General features: G+C 47.2%; 3 protein-coding genes across 3 annotated transcripts; all 3 read right to left on the reverse strand.

Annotated features, from left to right (window-relative positions):
• Positions 1-5,551: 5,551 nt before the first annotated feature.
• Positions 5,552-7,779, reverse strand: LOC116376735 (mucin-16-like). Its single transcript, XM_031838184.1, has 4 exons — positions 7,645-7,779; positions 7,491-7,549; positions 5,820-7,405; positions 5,552-5,636 (listed from the first exon to the last, which is right to left on the reverse strand). The coding sequence occupies exons 1-3, from the start codon at positions 7,665-7,667 to the stop codon at positions 5,967-5,969; spliced, it is 1,521 nt and encodes a 506-aa protein (XP_031694044.1). The 5' UTR covers positions 7,668-7,779; the 3' UTR covers positions 5,552-5,636; positions 5,820-5,966.
• Positions 7,780-14,718: 6,939 nt separating this feature from the next.
• On the reverse strand, positions 14,719-17,392 carry LOC116376736 (mucin-16-like). Its single transcript, XM_031838185.1, has 4 exons — positions 16,806-17,392; positions 16,652-16,710; positions 14,981-16,566; positions 14,719-14,797 (listed from the first exon to the last, which is right to left on the reverse strand). Exons 1-3 carry the CDS (start codon positions 16,826-16,828, stop codon positions 15,128-15,130), a joined length of 1,521 nt encoding a protein of 506 aa, XP_031694045.1. The 5' UTR covers positions 16,829-17,392; the 3' UTR covers positions 14,719-14,797; positions 14,981-15,127.
• Positions 17,393-24,181: 6,789 nt separating this feature from the next.
• On the reverse strand, positions 24,182-26,850 carry LOC109907293 (mucin-16-like). The gene is made up of 4 exons (XM_031838186.1): positions 26,264-26,850; positions 26,110-26,168; positions 24,439-26,024; positions 24,182-24,255 (listed from the first exon to the last, which is right to left on the reverse strand). Exons 1-3 carry the CDS (start codon positions 26,284-26,286, stop codon positions 24,586-24,588), a joined length of 1,521 nt encoding a protein of 506 aa, XP_031694046.1. The 5' UTR covers positions 26,287-26,850; the 3' UTR covers positions 24,182-24,255; positions 24,439-24,585.
• Positions 26,851-27,306: the final 456 nt, after the last annotated feature.

Raw genomic sequence — 27,306 nt, forward strand, 5'->3', positions numbered from 1 at the left:
AAGTCGTCCTGTCGTGTCGTGTCCCTGTATATTTCGTTTATTTTTTTTTATTTTTTTACATATTTTTCGTTTTTTACATAGCTATCCCTTTAAAAATATTTTGCTAAACCTAAGCTTCCAAATACTCTCCTGCTACCCGCCTCACCCAATGTAGCTATTTTTCCTAAAGTATTTATATTTACTTCGGAACCCCTCAACTGAAGCTAGCCAGCTAACCACCAGCTATGCTAGCGGTCTTCAGCTAACCGGTCATCAGCTAACCTGTAGTTCGGAAAGCTCTCGCCAGTTCGAACAACGCGACTCTAACCAGAGCATAACGGACCTATTTATTTTTCATCCCCGGATTCATCCCCGGATTCCCACCGCAAACGGAACATTTTTCAGCTGGATTTTTCAGCTGCATCTTCACAACTAGCTATCTAGCTAAACCGCAACCCCGGATGATTACTCCTGGCTAGCGTTTCCACCCACTTAGCTTGAAGCTAGCCCGGCCTGCGCTACCACCGTAGCATACTCCTGAGCTACAATACCCGGGCCCATGACCGGTCTATCGATGTCACCGCATGAAGAGGAATAAACAGACTCACCCCATCGCGACGTCCCCCAAAGGCTAACTCTCTAGCCCTCGCTATCTCCCTGCTTGCTAATTCGGCCTGCTAACTGCTAGCTTGTCCAGCTCCGGTCCGCTAACTGCTACCTTGTCTAGCCCGGGCCTACAAACTGTTAGCTTGTTAGCACAGGCCTGCTAACCGCCTGAATCGCCACGTCCCAAACGCTCACCGGACCCATATTTACTTTCTATCTCTTTTGACTTTTAATTTGTTTATACCTTCCGGAAACCTGGAACACACTCAAGAACCTCCAGAAGCTAACCAGCTAACTAGCTACAAGCTATTTAGTCATTGTTAGTTTTTTTTAACCTGGATAACACTCGCCAGTCCAGCTTCCCTGCCCCATCCACCGCTGCCCCCTGGACACTGATCTCTTGGCTACATAGCTGATGCACGCTGGACTGTCCATTAATCACGGTACTCCATTCTGCTTGTTTGTTTTATCTGTTGGCCCCGTTGCCTAGTCTAAGCCATTTTACCTGCTGTTGTTGTGCTAGCTGATTAGCTGTTGTGTCACCTACTGTTTTAGCTAGCTTTCCCAATTCAACACCTGTGATTACTGTATGCCTCGCTGTATGTCTCTCTCAAATGTCAATATGCCTTGTATACTGTTGTTCAGGTTAGTTATCATTGTTTTAGTTCACAATGGAGCCCCTAGTTCCACTCAACATACCCCTGATAACTCCTTTGTCCCACCTCCCACACATGCGGTGACCTCACCCATTACTACCAGCATGTCCAGAGATACAACCTCTCTCATCATCACCCAGTGCCTGGGCTTACCTCCGCTGTACCCGCACCCCACCATACCCCTGTCTGCGCATTATGCCCTGAATATATTCTACCATGCCCAGAAACCTGCTCCTCTTATTCTCTGTCCCCAACGCTCTAGGCGACCAGTTTTGACAGCCTTTAGCCGCACCCTCATACTACTCCTTCTCTGTTCCGCGGGTGATGTGGAGGTAAACCCAGGCCCTGCATGTCCCCAGGCACCCTCATTTGTTGACTTCTGTGATCGAAAAAGCCTTGGTTTCATGCATGTCAACATCAGAAGCCTCCTCCCTAAGTTTGTCTTACTCACTGCTTTAGCACACTCTGCTAACCCTGATGTCCTTGCTGTGTCTGAATCCTGGCTCAGGAAGGCCACCAAAAATTCAGAGATTTCCATACCCAACTATAACATCTTCCGTCAAGATAGAACTGCCAAAGGGGGAGGAGTTGCAGTTTACTGCAGAGATTGACATTACTTTGCAGGCTTACTTTCCAGGTCCATACCCAAACAGTTCGAACTACTAATTTTGAAAATTACTCTCTCCAGAAATAAGTCTCTCACGGTTGCCGCCTGCTACCGACCCCCCTCAGCTCCCAGCTGTGCCCTGGACACCATTTGTGAATTGATCGCCCCCCATCTAGCTTCAGAGTTTGTTCTGTTAGGTGACCTAAACTGGGATATGCTTAACACCCCGCCAGTCCTACAATCTAAGCTAGATGCCCTCAATCTCACACAAATCATCAAGGAACCCACCAGGTACAACCCTAACTCTGTAAACAAGGGCACCCTCATAGACGTCATCCTGACCAACTGGCCCTCCAAATACACCTCCGCTGTCTTCAACCAGGATCTCAGCGATCACTGCCTCATTGCCTGTATCCGCTACGGAGCCGCAGTCAAACGACCACCCCTCATCACTGTCAAACGCTCCCTAAAACACTTCTGTGAGCAGGCCTTTCTAATCGACCTGGCCCGGGTATCCTGGAAGGACATTGACCTCATCCCGTCAGTTGAGGATGCCTGGTCATTCTTTAAAAGTAACTTCCTCACCATTTTAGATAAGCATGCTCCGTTCAAAAAATGCAGAACTAAGAACAGATACAGCCCTTGGTTTACCCCAGACCTGACTGCCCTCGACCAGCACAAAAACATCCTGTGGCGGACTGCAATAGCATCGAATAGTCCCCGTGATATGCAACTGTTCAGGGAAGTCCGGAACCAATACACACAGGCAGTCAGGAAAGCTAAGGCCAGCTTCTTCAGGCAGAAGTTTGCATCCTGTAGCTCCAACTCCAAAAAGTTCTGGGACACTGTGAAGTCCATGGAGAACAAGAGCACCTCCTCCCAGCTGCCCACTGCACTGAGGCTAGGTAACACGGTCACCACTGATAAATCCATGATTATCGAAAACTTCAATAAGCATTTCTCAACGGCTGGCCATGCCTTCCGCCTGGCGACTTCAACCTCGGCCAACAGCTCCGCCCCCCCCGCAGCTCCTCGCCCAAGCCTCTCCAGGTTCTCCTTTACCCAAATCCAGATAGCAGATGTTCTGAAAGAGCTGCAAAACCTGGACCCGTACAAATCAGCTGGGCTTGACAATCTGGACCCTCTATTTCTGAAACTATCTGCCACCATTGTCGCAACCCCTATTACCAGCCTGTTCAACCTCTCTTTCATCTCGTCTGATATCCCCAGGGATTGGAAAGCTGCCGCAGTCATCCCCCTCTTCAAAGGGGGAGACACCCTGGACCCAAACTGTTACAGACTTATATCCATCCTGCCCTGCCTAAGGTCTTCGAAAGCCAAGTCAACAAACAGGTAACTGACCATCTCGAATCCCACCGTACCTTCTCCGCTGTGCAATCTGGTTTCCGAGCCGGTCATGGGTGCACCTCAGCCACACTCAAGGTACTAAACGATATCATAACCGCCATCGATAAAAGACAGTACTGTGCAGCCGTCTTCATCGACCTTGCCAAGGCTTTCGACTCTGTCAATCACCATATTCTTATCGGCAGACTCAGTAGCCTCGGTTTTGCGGATGACTGCCTTGCCTGGTTCACCAATTACTTTGCAGACAGAGTTCAGTGTGTCAAATCGGAGGGCATGCTGTCCGGTCCTCTGGCAGTCTCTATGGGGGTGCCACAGGGTTCAATTCTCGGGCCGACTCTTTTCTCTGTGTATATCAATGATGTTGCTCTTGCTGCGGGCGATTCCCTGATCCACCTCTACGCAGACGACACCATTCTATATACCTTCGGCCCGTCTTTGGACACTGTGCTATCTAACCTCCAAACAAGCTTCAATGCCATTCAACACTCCTTCCGTGGCCTCCAACTGCTCTTAAATGCTAGTAAAAACCAAATGCATGCTTTTCAACCGGTCGCTGCCTGCACCCGCATGCCCGACTAGCATCACCACCCTGGATGGTTCCGACCTAGAATATGTGGACGTCTATAAGTACCTAGGTGTCTGGCTAGACTGCAAACTCTCCTTCCAGACTCATATCAAACATCTCCAATCGAAAATCAAATCAAGAGTCGGCTTTCTATTCCGCAACAAAGCCTCCTTCACTCACGCCGCCAAGCTTACCCTAGTAAAACTGACTATCCTACCGATCCTCGACTTCGGCGATGTCATCTACAAAATTGCTTCCAACACTCTACTCAGCAAACTGGATGCAGTCTATCACAGTGCCATCCGTTTTGTCACTAAAGCACCTTATACCACCCACCACTACGACTTGTATGCTCTAGTCGGCTGGCCCTCGCTACATATTCGTCGCCAGACCCACTGGCTCCAGGTCATCTACAAGTCCATGCTAGGTAAAGCTCCGCCTTATCTCAGCTCACTGGTCACAATGGCAACACCCATCCGTAGCACGCGCTCCAGCAGGTGTATCTCACTGATCATCCCTAAAGCCAACACCTCATTTGGCCACCTTTCGTTCCAGTACTCTGCTGCCTGTGACTGGAACGAATTGCAAAAATCGCTGAAGTTGGAGACTTTTATCTCCCTCACCAACTTCAAACATCAGCTATCTGAGCAGCTAACCGATCGCTGCAGCTGTCCATAGTCTATTGGTAAATAGCCCACCCTTTTCACCTACCTCATCCCCATACTGTTATTATTTATTTACTTTTCTGCTCTTTTGCACACCAATCTCTACCTGTACATGACCATCTGATCATTCATCACTCGTGTTAATCTGCAAAATTGTAATTATTTGCCTACCTCATGCCTTTTGCACACATTGTATATAGACTCCCCCTTTGTTTTCTACTGTGTTATTGACTTGTTAATTGTTTACTCCATGTGTAACTCTTTGTTGTATGCTCACACTGCTATGCTTTCTTGGCCAGGTCGCAGTTGCAAATGAGAACTTGTTCTCAACTAGCCTACCTGGTTAAATAAAGGTGTTCTCAACTAGCCTACCTGGTTAAATAAAGGTGTTCTCAACTAGCCTACCTGGTTAAATAAAGGTGTTCTCAACTAGCCTACCTGGTTAAATAAAGGTGAAATAAAAAAATTAAATATACAAAGACAGTCATGAAGACTGTATGACCCCCCACCCCAAGAGACTGACAAGAATTGGCCCCCAGAAGGTTTTACAGCTGCACCATCAAGAGCATCCTGATCGGTTGCAGTCCAAGTTAAACTTCTACCGCACGGTAAGCGGTTCCAGGGTGCCAGGTCTAGGACCCAAAGGCTCCTCAACAGCTTAATGGCATCTCAAGCTATAAGACTGCTGAACAACTCATTTTTAAAAATGAAAGGGGCTTGCAAGTAAACATTATGGCAAAATTCACACTTGTAGTCAGCGTATGTGACAAGTAGTTTGTCATTTTCTGGATGATCGGACAATGGAAAAAGCGGTCATTTACTTTTTTGGAGAGGGGGGGGGGGGGGGGGGGGGTTAATGAAATACTTCAGAGAACTTGAGGGTTTAGTGAGATAGAAAGCAAGTGCATTAGAGTCACCATTAATATTAAGGGCATCAGGCCCAAAACTCTGATTCAGGCTCATTGAGTGTAGAGGTCCAGTGATGCAAAAGATCCTGTCAAATGCCAGAGAGCCAACATTTCTTCTACTGGAACAAGCAACCTAATTACCACAACACTGACATCCCTTTGAAGGCATTAAAAACATCTGTCTGAAAACACTTAAATAGATGAAGACTAATATGTATTAGTACATTTTATTTAAAACAATTGAAGTAGAGAAGTCCTGACAACACTTCCAGGTCATAGCACCTAGAAGAGAAAACGATTAGTAACAAGCATACATGAAAGCAAAGACAGGTGCCAAGGCTGCATTTACACAGGCAGCCAAATTCTGATCTTTTGACTAAGCCAATCACAAAAAGAGCAATGAACTGCCTATGTAAACCTAAACAGCCCAAATGGCATAAAAATACAGAGAAACTGAAATCTCACCTCAACTGGTGGCTACAGATCCCACTTCATCATGTTCTGGACTCAATTTAGGTTGTGCTAGGGCCTTTCTGCTTGGCAGATAGTGGTTGGGCTGTGGCTTGCTGATACTTGAAGAGCTGGGTTGAGTGGCTAGGGGAGGCACTACTCCTACCGAGTAGGGTCTTTGAGCCGGTGGATTGTAGATCCGCCGTACAATTCTGGGATGCTGTGCATGATGGTCAGGCCAAAGCGGCGAAGGTTGATCGAGCTGGCACTGCTGGTCCTGCTCTGGGTAGGGCCATAGCTGCTAGACAAGAGGCTCTGGGTGGGACGTCTGGCAGAGCTAGTGTTGGACTTCACTGCATTGAACAAATAGCTGGGCCTGTAGCTCCCCCACTGAGCAGACATTTGTCCGTACTTCCCTTGGGCAGGTTTTGCAAGGAGATTCTGGCTGTATGTTGAACCCCTTCCACCTTGGTTAGAGGTAAACAGGCTTTGGCTTGGTGTTGCACCAAGGTCAGAGCCAGGCTTGTAGGCGCCGTAGGAGTTTCCACTAGCTGTAGAGCTGGGGTGAAAAAGACTGGAGCGAGAGGCCAGGCTAGAAGTAGGCATGCCGCGACTTGAGGTAGAGGCTCCATCTATTCTCTGGCCAGAGGTTTGGGCATATTGATTGGAAGTTGAAACACTTCTACTGGCAGAGTTGCTCTGGTATTGCATGACATCTTGGGAGAAGCTAGGCTTGTAGCTTTTTGTTGCACTCCCACCTTCAGTAGAACCAAAACTCAGAGGACCTGGTCTAAATGAAGTTTGTGAAGAGCCACTTGAGGGAACTTCACGGTCAGGAGTGGAAATTGACCGGGCAGAGATCTCCATTGGTCCCTTGAAAGCCAAGGAAGGGAAGCTGCTCCCTTGCTTCAGGTCCTGGACATAGTGGGTGAGGGAGGTGGTGTGGGTGGCAGTTTGACCATAGAGGCTTGGGGCTCCTCTACTCCGAGTCTGGACAAGGCCTTGGTTGGGTTGTCTGGAGGTGGAGAACTTGAATTCACTCTGGGTAGAGCCATAGTTAGGAGTAGATGGTTTCAGGTTAGAGGCAGTTCTACTCTGGACATTAAACACAACATCAGGATTCTGGACTAGTCCAGAGCTGCCGGAGTGAGGCTGTACAGTACGAAGAGTGTTGGCCTGGATTCTCTTTACCTCCCAACTTGAAACTGGCCTTAATGCACTGGGGTCAGTGACACTTTGACCATAGGTTCTGCTGGCCTTGGTTTGATGCTTGTTGTGGGCGACAGAGGATCCACTGGCTATAGAACCAGAGAGGCTAATGTCAGTATTCTTGGCACGGGTCCTCTTACCCTTTGTCTGGGCGGAGGTAAAGCTGCTGGGGATAGATCCAGAGCCCCTTGGGGCTGGCTGGAGGGAGCTTGGAGCAAAGCCTCCGAGTGTGTTGTATCCAGTCCCGCGGTAAGTAGCTTCACTCTGGACCGAACCAGAAGTGTGAGAGGCTGGTCTGAATTGATCCTGGGGATAGCTGCCACCTGTTTGCCTCTGCTCAACTTCCATTCTGGAAGAGCCAGAAAACCCATAGCCTCTTACTCTCTGGGCATCTAAACAGAAGGGAAGTTATAGAGTCAGTGCCAAACTTGAAGGTTGGTCTGACAAAAGTGACAACGTTTTGTGTTCATGCCTTACCACGTGGAGCCCATGTAAAACTTGAGTGTTCTGCAAACAATGAGCAAAGGAACACAATCCTGTCAAGAAAAGAAGTTGCCATTACACATCAATATTCCAAATACAAGTAGCAATCTTGCAGTTGACCTGAAACACATTGGTCAAAGAATCTTACCCCAAATTAATTCCAAAAGCCATATCAAAGCCTTAAACCACCAACAGCCCAGACAAAGCAATACTGAAATACTCTCAGTGCCTTACTGCCATGCTTAGTTGACATACCAGCGTGGTGTGTATTTATTGCCTGAACCTGCAGTTGCCATCCAATCACTGGCTTATTGATTGATCATTCTCAGCTGTATGTCTTTGTGGAGCGAACAGATTTGAAAACAACCAAGGTGAGGACAGAGGACGCCAAGAGTTAAGGAAAGATTTTTGAAATTCACACAAAGAGGGCTAACGTTATGACACCACAGTGACATGCAGATGAACATGATCAATCAATCAAACAGTGATGACAACTGGCTGTTCAGGCTATAAATATACACTCAGCTGATATATCAACAACTCAAGGCAGTAAGGCAGCGTTTACACAGGCAGCACAATTCTGATCTTGTTTTTCACTAATGAATCTTTTGACAAATCAGATCTGCTCTGAAAAAGAGCTGATTTGAAAAGATCTGATGTGATTGGTCAAAAGACAAATGAGTAAAAAAAGGATCTGAATTGGTCTGCCTGTGTAAAAGCAGCCTAAGTTAGCGAGCTGGCAGCTATTGCGTTGTCTCCTCTGTAGGGTTCTGTAGTACTTCATTTAAATATAGCTTTTGGAATACATTTTGGTTACAATGTTTGGGGAAAAAGTGTTTCATATCTACTGAAAAGTTGCTGCTTGTGAAATATGATGTGTAATTTCTCTTTTGGCTTTTACGTGATTTAACTTGTACAATTTATTCTCTTGACAGAATTTGTTTGTTTTGTTCATTGTTTGCAAAAATTCAAATCAAATGTTATTGGTCACATACACATTGTTAGCAGATGTTAATGCGAGTGTAGCGAAATGCTTGTGCTTCTAGTTCCGACTATGCAGTAAAATCTAACTAAGTAAGTAATCTAACAATTTCAACTACCTTATACAAAAACAACTACCTTATACACACAAATACACACAAATGTAAAGGGATGAATAAGAATATGTACATATAAAAATATGGATGAGCGATGGCGTGCGTCATAGGCAAGATGCAGTAGATGGTGTAGAATACAGTATATACATATGAGATGAGTAATGTAGGACCGTTTTTTCGAAAATCTTTGATTTTTGTGTCAATTACACATGTATAAGAACTGTATGAATAAACTTTTGTCAAATTTCATTATCATTTTTTAAAACTTGTCTATAGTGCATATTTTTTTGTCCATTTGCAATATGATTTCATAGAAAGTCAAAAGTCACAGTTTTTTTTGTTTGCCAAATGCCATAAGAAATGTCCAAATGCAATATTAAAGATTTGAAAATGGCAAATCAGGATGTTATGTCCATATGCCATGTACGATAAATGGAAGTCGGTTTACAAACCCAAAAGTCGGTGAACCATGTCCAAAAGGCATTTATACTGCCAAAATGATATATGGCACTATGTTAAGCCATGAATCAACCTAGATGGTCTATTTGTCATGTATGATGAGGGAGAAGTGGGACTGTTGTTTTTTAATAATTCTTTGAAAAACGTCTATCCTATTGGATGGGCACGGGTTGGGGGTGCTCCCTACCCAACCCTGGACCCCTTGCTACCCCGTAATGGTATTTAAAACCATTTTAAAAATGTGCTCCTGGTAACCCAGACAGAACCCCCCCCCCCCCCCCCCCCCCCCAAGGTGCGGACTCCCGGCCACACACCTAAACCCATAGGGGAGGGTCCGGGTGGGCGTCTGTCCACGGTGGCGGCCCTCGCTCGGGACGTGGACCCCACTCCAACCAAGTCTTAGTCCCCTTGTAACGCGTCCTTTGATTGGCGACCCTCGCCGCCGACCTTGTCCTAGTAAACCTCACCAAGGACGCCACTGGACTGAGGGGCAGCTCTGGACTGAGGTAGAAGCTCGGGACTGAGGGGAAGCTCGGGACTGAGGGGAAGCTCGGGACTGAGGGGAAGCTCAGGACTGAGGGGAAGCTCGGGACTGAGGGGTAGCTCAGCACTAAGAGGAAGCCCAGTACTGAGAGGAAGCCCAGTACTGAGAGGAAGCTCAGGCAGGTAGTTGGCTCTGGCAGATCCTGGCTGGCTGGTGGTTCTGGCAGATCCTGGCTGACTGGCGGTTCCGGCAGATCCTGGCTGACTGGCGGATCCTGGCTGAATGGCGGATCCTGGCTGAATGGCGGATCTGGAAGATCCTGGCTGACTGGCGGATCCTGGCTGACTGGCGGATCTGGAAGATCCTGGCTGACTGGCGGATCCTGGCTGACTGGCGGGGCGGCAGGGTAGCCTAGCGGTTAGAGCGTTGGACTAGTAACCGAAAGGTTGCAAGTTCGAATCCCCGAGCTGACAAGGTACAAATCTGTCGTTCTGTCCCTGAACAGGCAGTTAACCCACTGTTCCTAGGCCATCATTGAAAATAAGAATTTGTTCTTAACTGACTTGCCTAGTAAAATAAAGGTCAAATAAAAAAATAAAAAATCTGGAAGATCATGGCTGACTGGCGGATCCTGGCTGACTGGCGGATCTGGAAGATCATGGCTGACTGGTGGATCCTGGCTGACTGGCGGATCTGGAAGATCATGGCTGACTGGCGGCTCTAGCTGCTCTGGCTGCTCCATGCAGACTGACAGCTCTGGCTGCTCCATGCAGACTGGCAGCTCTGGCTGCTCCATGCAGACTGGCAGCTCTGGTTGCTCCATGCAGACTGGCAGCTCTGGTTGCTCCATGCAGACTGGCAGCTCTGGCTGCTCCATGCAGACTGGCAGCTCTGGCTGCTCCATGCAGACTGGCAGCTCTGGCTGCTCCATGCAGCCTAGCAGCTCTGGCTGCTCTGACAGGAGACTCTGGCAGCGCTGGAGAGGAGGAAGGCTCTGGCAGTGCTAAACAGGCGGGAGACTCTGACAGCGCTGGAGAGGAGGAAGGCTCTGGCAGCGCTAAACAGGCGGGAGACGCCGGCAGCGCTGGAGAGGAGGAAGGCTCTGGCAGCGCTAAACAGGCGGGAGACTCCGGCAGCGCTGGAGAGGAAGGCTCTGACAGTGCTAGACAGGCGAGGCACACTGAAGGCCTGGTGCGTGGTGCTGGCACTGGTGGTACTGGGCCGAGAACACGCACAGGAAGCCTGGGGCGGGGAGCTGCAACCGGAGGACTGGTGTGTGAAGGTGGCATAGGATGGACCGGACCGTGAAGGCGTACTGGAGAGCCTGAGAGCAGGGCTGGCACAGGACGTGCAAGGCTAGGGAGGTGCACAGGAGGCCTAGTGCTTGAGGCTGGCACAATCTTCACCAGCCGACTAACACGCACCTCAGGACTAGTATGGAGCGCTGACCCGTCGGGCGAATATCGTACCTAAAGCACCAAACTAGCAACTCCCTCATAACTCTCTCCTCCACTTTCCCCATTAACTCCTTCACAGTCTCTGCTTTGCTCACCTCTAACACTGGCTCTGGTTTCCTCCTTGGCTCCTCACGATAAACAGGGGGAATTGGCTCAGGTCTGAACCCTGACTCTGCCACACTCTCCCTGAGCCCCCCCCAAGACATTTTTTGGGCTGACTCTCGGGCTTCCTTCCGCGCCACCGTGCTTGTCTCTTCAACTCAATTGTCCTATAACCCTCTTCGCACTGCTCCAGGGAATCCCAGGCGGGCTCCGGCACTCTCCCTGGGTCGACCGCCCACCTGTCTATTTCCTCCCATGTCGTATATTCCAAACTTTGTTGCTCCTGCTGCCGCTGCCTGTCACCACGCCGCTTGGTCCTGTTGTGGTGGGTGATTCTGTTACGGTTTTCTTCCGTCGAAAGAGAGTCGGACCAAAATGCAGCGTGGTCATTTTGATACATGTTTAATAAACGAATAAACACGAACAATACAAAAACAAGACACGTAACGCGAAAACCTAAACTATTTGGTGACAACTAACACATTGACATGAAAAATCACCCACCAAACACGGTTTCCAATCAGAGACAACGATAATCACCTGCCTCTGATTGAGAACCACCTCAGGCAACCATAGACTTTTCTAGACAACCCTACTAAGCCACAATCCCAATACCTACTAAAACCCCAATACAAAAACACACCACAAAATAAACCCATGTCACACCCTGGCCTGGCCAAATAAATAAAGAAAACACAAAATACTAAGACCAGGGCATGACAATTTACCATCACGGCTTTGTCATGCTCAAAAATACTGCAGGAATGCGAAATTGACTGGCCCGATGAACTCGGGATGGCCGGGCAGTGATTCTGGTTCCTCTCCATCGCTCGTTGGTGTTGATTTCAGAATGTCATTTTGGTGATGGTACCTCACTGTTTAAACATATTGCAAATGGACGAAAGTCAGTCAGCAAGTCACCTTCCATCAGTCAATTAGATGTAATTCTGACACCCAACTGATACAAACTGACACCACACCCACTTTTTCCAACTCGTTTAGAAGCCAACTATCACATATTTCAGAGCAGGCCCTAAATTCACAGCGCCTTCAGTTCAAACCATAATAAAAACGTAAAACACGTAGTTACGTTCTAGCTGCGGGTCCAGTTCTGACATTGTGTATAGGCCTAGTTGAGGCGACCCCGAATCCCAAGTTTCGTCTCGATAGGTCATTCGGTGCCCGAGCAAGACCTTAATTGGTGCTGAAAAATCCACTTTTTTCCATGCCTTGCTACGGGGTCCTTGAATGAGCTATCGGACAGAAACGTTGGGGTCCGTCTCTATGGGCCGAGCCGGTTTCAATGGACCTAATCTTGCGACTCTGGGACTTTTCTAAATGTCGTCATTTCCCTAATGGTCTAAATGAATTCAAGTCATTGCAAATGTATGAGGCTGTTTCTCTGTCAAGGAACCTTCTAGAGCCACATAACTCACCACGCACTATCGACCTTAGCTGTAGAACAGGTTTCTAAAGTTTCAGAACTCTATGTCTGACGGTTCTTTAGTAGTTCGAACAAAGTTAACTATTGCAGGCTCTACACACCACACTGTGTCCCTCCATCCAAGCTGTGTGTGTGTGTGTGAGAGTTTTTCTTGGAAATTTTACGGGAGACATGACTGATTTACAGTTCATGAGGGTTGCCTAATCACACATATGAAGTTTTGGAAAGATCTGACTTTTTTAACCCTTTGAAACAGCCCATATGACACCAATTATGGCACTTCCGGTTGGCACAGGAAGCTAAACGTAAACACATATCCTCATTGGGTTATTTTGTTACAGAATCCTGAGTTTTAAGTCTTTACGTTAAGAACTGACTGATTTACACAGGGTTGAATGCACAATTTCTATCAAACATCAGGTTAGGTATGGAAAAACACTTTTTTTAACCACCTCCTGTTTCTTGAGGAAGCTTAGAATCGACACAGGTAGACCTCATAGTGGCCTGATAGATTGACATCGAAGACAGGTTCATAAGGCCATATTAACCCACATAGGCTCTAGGTCGAATTTAGGGGAGCAGGCAATGTATTCCTATAAGGAGAGATGTCATTGTAATCTGTGAGATCCAGAAACCCTGATTAACCCTGATTCTCTCTCATGCCGTCCCTGGAAGGGGTGCGTCACCTGAGTGGGTTGATTCACTGATGTGGTCATCCTGTCTGGGTTGGCGCCCCCCCTTGGGTTGTGCCATGGCGGAGATCTTTGTGGGCTATACTCGGCCCTGTCTCAGGATGGTAAGTTGGTGGTTGAAGATATCCCTCTAGTGGTGTGGGGGCTGTGCTTTGGCAAAGTGGGTGGGGTTATATCCTTCCTGTTTGGCCCTGTCCGGGGGTGTCCTCGGATGGGTCCACAGTGTCTCCTGACCCCTCCTGTCTCAGCCTCCAGTATTTATGCTGCAGTAGTTTATGTGCCGGGGGGCTAGGGTCAGTTTGTTATATCTGGAGTACTTCTCCTGTCCTATTCGGTGTCCTGTGTGAATCTAAGTGTGCGTTCACTAATTCTCTCCTTCTCTCTCTCGGAGGACCTGAGCCCTAGGACCATGCCCCAGGATTACCTGAGATGATGACTCCATCCTTGCTGTGGTATGTGTGTGTGTGTGTGAGAGAGTGAGCTTTTCATTTACATCTGTTTGGAGGAATGACTGCTTTACAGTTCATGAGGGTTACCTAGTTTTGGAAATATGTAACTTTTTTAACCCTTTGAAACAGACACTGTGACCCCAATTAAAGGCACTTCTGGTTGGCACAGGAAGCTAAAAGTGTGTGACAGAGGTTTTCTTTGACATCTGTTCGAGGAATAACTGATTTACAGTTCATGAGGGTTGCCTAATAACCCATGTGAAGTTTTGAAAATATCAGACCTTTTTAACCCTTCGAAACAACACCTATGACACCATTTTAAGGCACTTCCAGTTTACACAGGAAGCTGAAAGTGAACACATATCCTCCTTGGGGTAGGCACTTATGGAATATTGAGTTACGTCTTTATGTTAAGAACTGAACTGACTAAAAAAAAGATTTGTCTGGATAAATGGCTGGTTCTTTTTTATTGACACCGTAGGTTCATTTACTTTGACGTGAAGCGGAGAATTTGCTCTATTTTCATTTTTGACCTTTGAGGCCTGGACGCCATCTTGTTCGGGGCCAACTGCCCATTATGCCAAACCTATGCTCACCAAGTTGCGTCTTCAAAGTCTTTTCCGTTTAGGAGATAAGGCCACGTCGTGATTGGTGATGTTTTGTACGTTTGCAATATGAGTCCACTCGCCCTCGTGGGATTTACCGGGACAGTGAGAAAAAAAGGACCAAAATTTGGGTGGAGAAAAATGTTAATTTACTTTTTTGGAGAGGGGGGGGGGGTTAATGAAATACTTCAGAGAACTTGAGGGTTTAGTGAGATAGAAAGCAAGTGCATTAGAGTCACCATTAATATTAAGGGCATCAGGCCCAAAACTCTGATTCAGGCTCATTGAGTGTAGAGGTCCAGTGATGCAAAAGATCCTGTCAAATGCCAGAGAGCCAACATTTCTTCTACTGGAACAAGCAACCTAATTACCACAACACTGACATCCCTTTGAAGGCATTAAAAACATCTGTCTGAAAACACTTAAATAGATGAAGACTAATATGTATTAGTACATTTTATTTAAAACAATTGAAGTAGAGAAGTCCTGACAACACTTCCAGGTCATAGCACCTAGAAGAGAAAACGATTAGTAACAAGCATACATGAAAGCAAAGACAGGTGCCAAGGCTGCATTTACACAGGCAGCCAAATTCTGATCTTTTGACTAAGCCAATCACAAAAAGAGCAATGAACTGCCTATGTAAACCTAAACAGCCCAAATGGCATAAAAATACAGAGAAACTGAAATCTCACCTCAACTGGTGGCTACAGATCCCACTTCATCATGTTCTGGACTCAATTTAGGTTGTGCTAGGGCCTTTCTGCTTGGCAGATAGTGGTTGGGCTGTGGCTTGCTGATACTTGAAGAGCTGGGTTGAGTGGCTAGGGGAGGCACTACTCCTACCGAGTAGGGTCTTTGAGCCGGTGGATTGTAGATCCGCCGTACAATTCTGGGATGCTGTGCATGATGGTCAGGCCAAAGCGGCGAAGGTTGATCGAGCTGGCACTGCTGGTCCTGCTCTGGGTAGGGCCATAGCTGCTAGACAAGAGGCTCTGGGTGGGACGTCTGGCAGAGCTAGTGTTGGACTTCACTGCATTGAACAAATAGCTGGGCCTGTAGCTCCCCCACTGAGCAGACATTTGTCCGTACTTCCCTTGGGCAGGTTTTGCAAGGAGATTCTGGCTGTATGTTGAACCCCTTCCACCTTGGTTAGAGGTAAACAGGCTTTGGCTTGGTGTTGCACCAAGGTCAGAGCCAGGCTTGTAGGCGCCGTAGGAGTTTCCACTAGCTGTAGAGCTGGGGTGAAAAAGACTGGAGCGAGAGGCCAGGCTAGAAGTAGGCATGCCGCGACTTGAGGTAGAGGCTCCATCTATTCTCTGGCCAGAGGTTTGGGCATATTGATTGGAAGTTGAAACACTTCTACTGGCAGAGTTGCTCTGGTATTGCATGACATCTTGGGAGAAGCTAGGCTTGTAGCTTTTTGTTGCACTCCCACCTTCAGTAGAACCAAAACTCAGAGGACCTGGTCTAAATGAAGTTTGTGAAGAGCCACTTGAGGGAACTTCACGGTCAGGAGTGGAAATTGACCGGGCAGAGATCTCCATTGGTCCCTTGAAAGCCAAGGAAGGGAAGCTGCTCCCTTGCTTCAGGTCCTGGACATAGTGGGTGAGGGAGGTGGTGTGGGTGGCAGTTTGACCATAGAGGCTTGGGGCTCCTCTACTCCGAGTCTGGACAAGGCCTTGGTTGGGTTGTCTGGAGGTGGAGAACTTGAATTCACTCTGGGTAGAGCCATAGTTAGGAGTAGATGGTTTCAGGTTAGAGGCAGTTCTACTCTGGACATTAAACACAACATCAGGATTCTGGACTAGTCCAGAGCTGCCGGAGTGAGGCTGTACAGTACGAAGAGTGTTGGCCTGGATTCTCTTTACCTCCCAACTTGAAACTGGCCTTAATGCACTGGGGTCAGTGACACTTTGACCATAGGTTCTGCTGGCCTTGGTTTGATGCTTGTTGTGGGCGACAGAGGATCCACTGGCTATAGAACCAGAGAGGCTAATGTCAGTATTCTTGGCACGGGTCCTCTTACCCTTTGTCTGGGCGGAGGTAAAGCTGCTGGGGATAGATCCAGAGCCCCTTGGGGCTGGCTGGAGGGAGCTTGGAGCAAAGCCTCCGAGTGTGTTGTATCCAGTCCCGCGGTAAGTAGCTTCACTCTGGACCGAACCAGAAGTGTGAGAGGCTGGTCTGAATTGATCCTGGGGATAGCTGCCACCTGTTTGCCTCTGCTCAACTTCCATTCTGGAAGAGCCAGAAAACCCATAGCCTCTTACTCTCTGGGCATCTAAACAGAAGGGAAGTTATAGAGTCAGTGCCAAACTTGAAGGTTGGTCTGACAAAAGTGACAACGTTTTGTGTTCATGCCTTACCACGTGGAGCCCATGTAAAACTTGAGTGTTCTGCAAACAATGAGCAAAGGAACACAATCCTGTCAAGAAAAGAAGTTGCCATTACACATCAATATTCCAAATACAAGTAGCAATCTTGCAGTTGACCTGAAACACATTGGTCAAAGAATCTTACCCCAAATTAATTCCAAAAGCCATATCAAAGCCTTAAACCACCAACAGCCCAGACAAAGCAATACTGAAATACTCTCAGTGCCTTACTGCCATGCTTAGTTGACATACCAGCGTGGTGTGTATTTATTGCCTGAACCTGCAGTTGCCATCCAATCACTGGCTTATTGATTGATCATTCTCAGCTGTATGTCTTTGTGGAGCGGACAGATTTGAAAACAACCAAGGTGAGGACAGAGGACGCCAAGAGTTAAGGAAAGATTTTTGAAATTCACACAAAGAGGGCTAACGTTATGACACCACAGTGACATGCAGATGAACATGATCAATCAATCAAACAGTGATGACAACTGGCTGTTCAGGCTATAAATATACACTCAGCTGATATATCAACAACTCAAGGCAGTAAGGCAGCGTTTACACAGGCAGCACAATTCTGATCTTGTTTTTCACTAATGAATCTTTTGACAAATCAGATCTGCTCTGAAAAAGAGCTGATTTGAAAAGATCTGATGTGATTGGTCAAAAGACAAATGAGTAAAAAAAGGATCTGAATTGGTCTGCCTGTGTAAAAGCAGCCTAAGTTAGCGAGCTGGCAGCTATTGCGTTGTCTCCTCTGTAGGGTTCTGTAGTACTTCATTTAAATATAGCTTTTGGAATACATTTTGGTTACAATGTTTGGGGAAAAAGTGTTTCATATCTACTGAAAAGTTGCTGCTTGTGAAATATGATGTGTAATTTCTCTTTTGGCTTTTACGTGATTTAACTTGTACAATTTATTCTCTTGACAGAATTTGTTTGTTTTGTTCATTGTTTGCAAAAATTCAAATCAAATGTTATTGGTCACATACACATTGTTAGCAGATGTTAATGCGAGTGTAGCGAAATGCTTGTGCTTCTAGTTCCGACTACGCGTAGCACGCGCTCCAGCAGGTGTATCTCACTGATCATCCCTAAAGCCAACACCTCATTTGGCCGCCTTTCGTTCCAGTACTCTGCTGCCTGTGACTGGAACGAATTGCAAAAATCGCTGAAGTTGGAGACTTTTATCTCCCTCACCAACTTCAAACATCAGCTATCTGAGCAGCTAACCGATCGCTGCAGCTGTACATAGTCTATTGGTAAATAGCCCACCCTTTTCACCTACCTCATCCCCATACTGTTTTTATTTATTTACTTTTCTGCTCTTCTGCACACCAATATCTCTACCTGTACATGACCATCTGATCTTTTATCACTCCAGTGTTAATCTGCAAAATTGTAATTATTTGCCTACCTCCTCATGCCTTTTGCACACATTGTATATAGACCCCCCCTTTGTTTTCTACTGTGTTATTGACTTGTTAATTGTTTACTCCATGTGTAACTCTTTGTTGTATGCTCACACTGCTATGCTTTATCTTGGCCAGGTCGCAGTTGCAAATGAGAACTTGTTCTCAACTAGCCTACCTGGTTAAATAAAGGTGAAATAAAAAATAAAATAAAAATCTAACAATTTCAACTACCTTATACAAAAACAACTACCTTATACACACAAATACACACCGCCGACCTTGTCCTAGTAAACCTCACCAAGGACGCCCCTGGACTGAGGGGCAGCTCTGGACTGAGGTAGAAGCTCGGGACTGAGGGGAAGCTCGGGACTGAGGGGAAGCTCGGGACTGAGGGGAAGCTCAGGACTGAGGGGAAGCTCGGGACTGAGGGGTAGCTCAGCACTAAGAGGAAGCCCAGTACAGAGAGGAAGCCCAGTACTGAGAGGAAGCTCAGGCAGGTAGTTGGCTCTGGCAGATCCTGGCTGGCTGGTGGTTCTGGCAGATCCTGGCTGATTGGCGGTTCCGGCAGATCCTGGCTGACTGGCGGATCCTGGCTGAATGGCGGATCCTGGCTGAATGGCGGATCCTGGCTGAATGGCGGATCTGGAAGATCCTGGCTGACTGGTGGATCCTGGCTGACTGGCGGATCTGGAAGATCCTGGCTGACTGGCGGATCCTGGCTGACTGGCGGGGCGGCAGGGTAGCCTAGCGGTTAGAGCGTTGGACTAGTAACCGAAAGGTTGCAAGTTCGAATCCCCGAGCTGACAAGGTACAAATCTGTCGTTCTGTCCCTGAACAGGCAGTTAACCCACTGTTCCTAGGCCATCATTGAAAATAAGAATTTGTTCTTAACTGACTTGCCTAGTTAAATAAAGGTCAAATAAAAAAATAAAAAAATCTGGAAGATCATGGCTGACTGGCGGATCCTGGCTGACTGGCGGATCTGGAAGATCATGGCTGACTGGTGGATCCTGGCTGACTGGCGGATCTGGAAGATCATGGCTGACTGGCGGCTCTAGCTGCTCTGGCTGCTCCATGCAGACTGACAGCTCTGGCTGCTCCATGCAGACTGGCAGCTCTGGCTGCTCCATGCAGACTGGCAGCTCTGGTTGCTCCATGCAGACTGGCAGCTCTGGTTGCTCCATGCAGACTGGCAGCTCTGGCTGCTCCATGCAGACTGGCAGCTCTGGCTGCTCCATGCAGCCTAGCAGCTCTGGCTGCTCTGACAGGAGACTCTGGCAGCGCTGGAGAGGAGGAAGGCTCTGGCAGTGCTAAACAGGCGGGAGACTCTGACAGCGCTGGAGAGGAGGAAGGCTCTGGCAGCGCTAAACAGGCGGGAGACGCCGGCAGCGCTGGAGAGGAGGAAGGCTCTGGCAGCGCTAAACAGGCGGGAGACTCCGGCAGCGCTGGAGAGGAAGGCTCTGACAGTGCTAGACAGGCGAGGCGCACTGAAGGCCTGGTGCGTGGTGCTGGCACTGGTGGTACTGGGCCGAGAACACGCACAGGAAGCCTGGGGCGGGGAGCTGCAACCGGAGGACTGGTGTGTGAAGGTGGCATAGGATGGACCGGACCGTGAAGGCATACTGGAGAGCCTGAGAGCAGGGCTGGCACAGGACGTGCAAGGCTAGGGAGGTGCACAGGAGGCCTAGTGCTTGAGGCTGGCACAATCTTCACCAGCCGACTAACACGCACCTCAGGACTAGTATGGAGCGCTGACCCGTCGGGCGAATATCGTACCTAAAGCACCAAACTAGCAACTCCCTCATAACTCTCTCCTCCACTTTCCCCATTAACTCCTTCACAGTCTCTGCTTTGCTCACCTCTAACACTGGCTCTGGTTTCCTCCTTGGCTCCTCACGATAAACAGGGGGAATTGGCTCAGGTCTGAACCCTGACTCTGCCACACTCTCCCTGAGCCCCCCCCAAGACATTTTTTGGGCTGACTCTCGGGCTTCCTTCCGCGCCACCGTGCTTGTCTCTTCAACTCAATTGTCCTATAACCCTCTTCGCACTGCTCCAGGGAATCCCAGGCGGGCTCCGGCACTCTCCCTGGGTCGACCGCCCACCTGTCTATTTCCTCCCATGTCGTATATTCCAAACTTTGTTGCTCCTGCTGCCGCTGCCTGTCACCACGCCGCTTGGTCCTGTTGTGGTGGGTGATTCTGTTACGGTTTTCTTCCGTCGAAAGAGAGTCGGACCAAAATGCAGCGTGGTCATTTTGATACATGTTTAATAAACGAATAAACACGAACAATACAAAAACAAGACACGTAACGCGAAAACCTAAACTATTTGGTGACAACTAACACATTGACATGAAAAATCACCCACCAAACACGGTTTCCAATCAGAGACAACGATAATCACCTGCCTCTGATTGAGAACCACCTCAGGCAACCATAGACTTTTCTAGACAACCCTACTAAGCCACAATCCCAATACCTACTAAAACCCCAATACAAAAACACACCACAAAATAAACCCATGTCACACCCTGGCCTGGCCAAATAAATAAAGAAAACACAAAATACTAAGACCAGGGCATGACAATTTACCATCACGGCTTTGTCATGCTCAAAAATACTGCAGGAATGCGAAATTGACTGGCCCGATGAACTCGGGATGGCCGGGCAGTGATTCTGGTTCCTCTCCATCGCTCGTTGGTGTTGATTTCAGAATGTCATTTTGGTGATGGTACCTCACTGTTTAAACATATTGCAAATGGACGAAAGTCAGTCAGCAAGTCACCTTCCATCAGTCAATTAGATGTAATTCTGACACCCAACTGATACAAACTGACACCACACCCACTTTTTCCAACTCGTTTAGAAGCCAACTATCACATATTTCAGAGCAGGCCCTAAATTCACAGCGCCTTCAGTTCAAACCATAATAAAAACGTAAAACACGTAGTTACGTTCTAGCTGCGGGTCCAGTTCTGACATTGTGTATAGGCCTAGTTGAGGCGACCCCGAATCCCAAGTTTCGTCTCGATAGGTCATTCGGTGCCCGAGCAAGACCTTAATTGGTGCTGAAAAATCCACTTTTTTCCATGCCTTGCTACGGGGTCCTTGAATGAGCTATCGGACAGAAACGTTGGGGTCCGTCTCTATGGGCCGAGCCGGTTTCAATGGACCTAATCTTGCGACTCTGGGACTTTTCTAAATGTCGTCATTTCCCTAATGGTCTAAATGAATTCAAGTCATTGCAAATGTATGAGGCTGTTTCTCTGTCAAGGAACCTTCTAGAGCCACATAACTCACCACGCACTATCGACCTTAGCTGTAGAACAGGTTTCTAAAGTTTCAGAACTCTATGTCTGACGGTTCTTTAGTAGTTCGAACAAAGTTAACTATTGCAGGCTCTACACACCACACTGTGTCCCTCCATCCAAGCTGTGTGTGTGTGTGTGAGAGTTTTTCTTGGAAATTTTACGGGAGACATGACTGATTTACAGTTCATGAGGGTTGCCTAATCACACATATGAAGTTTTGGAAAGATCTGACTTTTTTAACCCTTTGAAACAGCCCATATGACACCAATTATGGCACTTCCGGTTGGCACAGGAAGCTAAACGTAAACACATATCCTCATTGGGTTATTTTGTTACAGAATCCTGAGTTTTAAGTCTTTACGTTAAGAACTGACTGATTTACACAGGGTTGAATGCACAATTTCTATCAAACATCAGGTTAGGTATGGAAAAACACTTTTTTTAACCACCTCCTGTTTCTTGAGGAAGCTTAGAATCGACACAGGTAGACCTCATAGTGGCCTGATAGATTGACATCGAAGACAGGTTCATAAGGCCATATTAACCCACATAGGCTCTAGGTCGAATTTAGGGGAGCAGGCAATGTATTCCTATAAGGAGAGATGTCATTGTAATCTGTGAGATCCAGAAACCCTGATTAACCCTGATTCTCTCTCATGCCGTCCCTGGAAGGGGTGCGTCACCTGAGTGGGTTGATTCACTGATGTGGTCATCCTGTCTGGGTTGGCGCCCCCCCTTGGGTTGTGCCATGGCGGAGATCTTTGTGGGCTATACTCGGCCCTGTCTCAGGATGGTAAGTTGGTGGTTGAAGATATCCCTCTAGTGGTGTGGGGGCTGTGCTTTGGCAAAGTGGGTGGGGTTATATCCTTCCTGTTTGGCCCTGTCCGGGGGTGTCCTCGGATGGGTCCACAGTGTCTCCTGACCCCTCCTGTCTCAGCCTCCAGTATTTATGCTGCAGTAGTTTATGTGCCGGGGGGCTAGGGTCAGTTTGTTATATCTGGAGTACTTCTCCTGTCCTATTCGGTGTCCTGTGTGAATCTAAGTGTGCGTTCACTAATTCTCTCCTTCTCTCTCTCGGAGGACCTGAGCCCTAGGACCATGCCCCAGGATTACCTGACATGATGACTCCTTGCTGTCCCCAGTCCATCTGACCGTGCTGCTGCTCCAGTTTCAACTGTTCTGCCTTATTATTATACGACCATGCTGGTCATTTATGAACATTTGAACATCTTGGCCATGTTCTGTTATAATCTCCACCCGGCACAGCCAGAAGAGGACTGGCCACCCCACATAGCCTGGTTCCTCTCTAGGTTTCTTCCTAGGTTTTGGCCTTTCTAGGGAGTTTTTCCTAGCCACCGTGCTTCTACACCTGCATTGCTTGCTGTTTGGGGTTTTAGGCTGGGTTTCTGTACAACACTTTGAGATATCAGCTGATGTACGAAGGGCTATATAAATACATTTGATTTGATTTTGATTTGATTAACCGTTAAAGGTTAATGCCACACGGTCAAGGTTAGGCTTGCACAGATCGGGAGGACCTCAGGAACGTACCTGAGGTCGAATTGTGCTTCTCACCCTAACGGTTCTCTCACTGTCACCCAAAAGCAAATGAAATTTAGGGCCAGGCTTAATTTTGGGCCTACGGTCAAGCGGGGCAACTCATTGAACTCTGCACGGCCTTGAGAATATGGAAATGCCATCGCAGGCTCTGTGTGTCTTTAAGCACCGCACTTTGTCACTCCATCCTTGCTGTGGTATGTGTGTGTGTGTGAGAGAGTGAGCTTTTCATTTACATCTGTTTGGAGGAATGACTGCTTTACAGTTCATGAGGGTTACCTAGTTTTGGAAATATGTAACTTTTTTAACCCTTTGAAACAGACACTGTGACCCCAATTAAAGGCACTTCTGGTTGGCACAGGAAGCTAAAAGTGTGTGACAGAGGTTTTCTTTGACATCTGTTCGAGGAATAACTGATTTACAGTTCATGAGGGTTGCCTAATAACCCATGTGAAGTTTTGAAAATATCAGACCTTTTTAACCCTTCGAAACAACACCTATGACACCATTTTAAGGCACTTCCAGTTTACACAGGAAGCTGAAAGTGAACACATATCCTCCTTGGGGTAGGCACTTATGGAATATTGAGTTACGTCTTTATGTTAAGAACTGAACTGACTAAAAAAAAGATTTGTCTGGATAAATGGCTGGTTCTTTTTTTATTGACACCGTAGGTTCATTTACTTTGACGTGAAGCGGAGAATTTGCTCTATTTTCATTTTTGACCTTTGAGGCCTGGACGCCATCTTGTTCGGGGCCAACTGCCCATTATGCCAAACCTATGCTCACCAAGTTGCGTCTTCAAAGTCTTTTCCGTTTAGGAGATAAGGCCACGTCGTGATTGGTGATGTTTTGTACGTTTGCAATATGAGTCCACTCGCCCTCGTGGGATTTACCGGGACAGTGAGAAAAAAAAGGACCAAAATTTGGGTGGAGAAAAATGTTAATTTACTTTTTTGGAGAGGGGGGGGGGTTAATGAAATACTTCAGAGAACTTGAGGGTTTAGTGAGATAGAAAGCAAGTGCATTAGAGTCACCATTAATATTAAGGGCATCAGGCCCAAAACTCTGATTCAGGCTCATTGAGTGTAGAGGTCCAGTGATGCAAAAGATCCTGTCAAATGCCAGAGAGCCAACATTTCTTCTACTGGAACAAGCAACCTAATTACCACAACACTGACATCCCTTTGAAGGCATTAAAAACATCTGTCTGAAAACACTTAAATAGATGAAGACTAATATGTATTAGTACATTTTATTTAAAACAATTGAAGTAGAGAAGTCCTGACAACACTTCCAGGTCATAGCACCTAGAAGAGAAAACGATTAGTAACAAGCATACATGAAAGCAAAGACAGGTGCCAAGGCTGCATTTACACAGGCAGCCAAATTCTGATCTTTTGACTAAGCCAATCACAAAAAGAGCAATGAACTGCCTATGTAAACCTAAACAGCCCAAATGGCATAAAAATACAGAGAAACTGAAATCTCACCTCAACTGGTGGCTACAGATCCCACTTCATCATGTTCTGGACTCAATTTAGGTTGTGCTAGGGCCTTTCTGCTTGGCAGATAGTGGTTGGGCTGTGGCTTGCTGATACTTGAAGAGCTGGGTTGAGTGGCTAGGGGAGGCACTACTCCTACCGAGTAGGGTCTTTGAGCCGGTGGATTGTAGATCCGCCGTACAATTCTGGGATGCTGTGCATGATGGTCAGGCCAAAGCGGCGAAGGTTGATCGAGCTGGCACTGCTGGTCCTGCTCTGGGTAGGGCCATAGCTGCTAGACAAGAGGCTCTGGGTGGGACGTCTGGCAGAGCTAGTGTTGGACTTCACTGCATTGAACAAATAGCTGGGCCTGTAGCTCCCCCACTGAGCAGACATTTGTCCGTACTTCCCTTGGGCAGGTTTTGCAAGGAGATTCTGGCTGTATGTTGAACCCCTTCCACCTTGGTTAGAGGTAAACAGGCTTTGGCTTGGTGTTGCACCAAGGTCAGAGCCAGGCTTGTAGGCGCCGTAGGAGTTTCCACTAGCTGTAGAGCTGGGGTGAAAAAGACTGGAGCGAGAGGCCAGGCTAGAAGTAGGCATGCCGCGACTTGAGGTAGAGGCTCCATCTATTCTCTGGCCAGAGGTTTGGGCATATTGATTGGAAGTTGAAACACTTCTACTGGCAGAGTTGCTCTGGTATTGCATGACATCTTGGGAGAAGCTAGGCTTGTAGCTTTTTGTTGCACTCCCACCTTCAGTAGAACCAAAACTCAGAGGACCTGGTCTAAATGAAGTTTGTGAAGAGCCACTTGAGGGAACTTCACGGTCAGGAGTGGAAATTGACCGGGCAGAGATCTCCATTGGTCCCTTGAAAGCCAAGGAAGGGAAGCTGCTCCCTTGCTTCAGGTCCTGGACATAGTGGGTGAGGGAGGTGGTGTGGGTGGCAGTTTGACCATAGAGGCTTGGGGCTCCTCTACTCCGAGTCTGGACAAGGCCTTGGTTGGGTTGTCTGGAGGTGGAGAACTTGAATTCACTCTGGGTAGAGCCATAGTTAGGAGTAGATGGTTTCAGGTTAGAGGCAGTTCTACTCTGGACATTAAACACAACATCAGGATTCTGGACTAGTCCAGAGCTGCCGGAGTGAGGCTGTACAGTACGAAGAGTGTTGGCCTGGATTCTCTTTACCTCCCAACTTGAAACTGGCCTTAATGCACTGGGGTCAGTGACACTTTGACCATAGGTTCTGCTGGCCTTGGTTTGATGCTTGTTGTGGGCGACAGAGGATCCACTGGCTATAGAACCAGAGAGGCTAATGTCAGTATTCTTGGCACGGGTCCTCTTACCCTTTGTCTGGGCGGAGGTAAAGCTGCTGGGGATAGATCCAGAGCCCCTTGGGGCTGGCTGGAGGGAGCTTGGAGCAAAGCCTCCGAGTGTGTTGTATCCAGTCCCGCGGTAAGTAGCTTCACTCTGGACCGAACCAGAAGTGTGAGAGGCTGGTCTGAATTGATCCTGGGGATAGCTGCCACCTGTTTGCCTCTGCTCAACTTCCATTCTGGAAGAGCCAGAAAACCCATAGCCTCTTACTCTCTGGGCATCTAAACAGAAGGGAAGTTATAGAGTCAGTGCCAAACTTGAAGGTTGGTCTGACAAAAGTGACAACGTTTTGTGTTCATGCCTTACCACGTGGAGCCCATGTAAAACTTGAGTGTTCTGCAAACAATGAGCAAAGGAACACAATCCTGTCAAGAAAAGAAGTTGCCATTACACATCAATATTCCAAATACAAGTAGCAATCTTGCAGTTGACCTGAAACACATTGGTCAAAGAATCTTACCCCAAATTAATTCCAAAAGCCATATCAAAGCCTTAAACCACCAACAGCCCAGACAAAGCAATACTGAAATACTCTCAGTGCCTTACTGCCATGCTTAGTTGACATACCAGCGTGGTGTGTATTTATTGCCTGAACCTGCAGTTGCCATCCAATCACTGGCTTATTGATTGATCATTCTCAGCTGTATGTCTTTGTGGAGCGGACAGATTTGAAAACAACCAAGGTGAGGACAGAGGACGCCAAGAGTTAAGGAAAGATTTTTGAAATTCACACAAAGAGGGCTAACGTTATGACACCACAGTGACATGCAGATGAACATGATCAATCAATCAAACAGTGATGACAACTGGCTGTTCAGGCTATAAATATACACTCAGCTGATATATCAACAACTCAAGGCAGTAAGGCAGCGTTTACACAGGCAGCACAATTCTGATCTTGTTTTTCACTAATGAATCTTTTGACAAATCAGATCTGCTCTGAAAAAGAGCTGATTTGAAAAGATCTGATGTGATTGGTCAAAAGACAAATGAGTAAAAAAAGGATCTGAATTGGTCTGCCTGTGTAAAAGCAGCCTAAGTTAGCGAGCTGGCAGCTATTGCGTTGTCTCCTCTGTAGGGTTCTGTAGTACTTCATTTAAATATAGCTTTTGGAATACATTTTGGTTACAATGTTTGGGGAAAAAGTGTTTCATATCTACTGAAAAGTTGCTGCTTGTGAAATATGATGTGTAATTTCTCTTTTGGCTTTTACGTGATTTAACTTGTACAATTTATTCTCTTGACAGAATTTGTTTGTTTTGTTCATTGTTTGCAAAAATTCAAATCAAATGTTATTGGTCACATACACATTGTTAGCAGATGTTAATGCGAGTGTAGCGAAATGCTTGTGCTTCTAGTTCCGACTATGCAGTAAAATCTAACTAAGTAAGTAATCTAACAATTTCAACTACCTTATACAAAAACAACTACCATATACACACAAATACACACCGCCGACCTTGTCCTAGTAAACCTCACCAAGGACGCCACTGGACTGAGGGG

Source organism: Oncorhynchus kisutch, linkage group LG13 (assembly GCF_002021735.2).
Source record: "Oncorhynchus kisutch isolate 150728-3 linkage group LG13, Okis_V2, whole genome shotgun sequence".
NCBI lineage: Eukaryota > Metazoa > Chordata > Actinopteri > Salmoniformes > Salmonidae > Oncorhynchus > Oncorhynchus kisutch.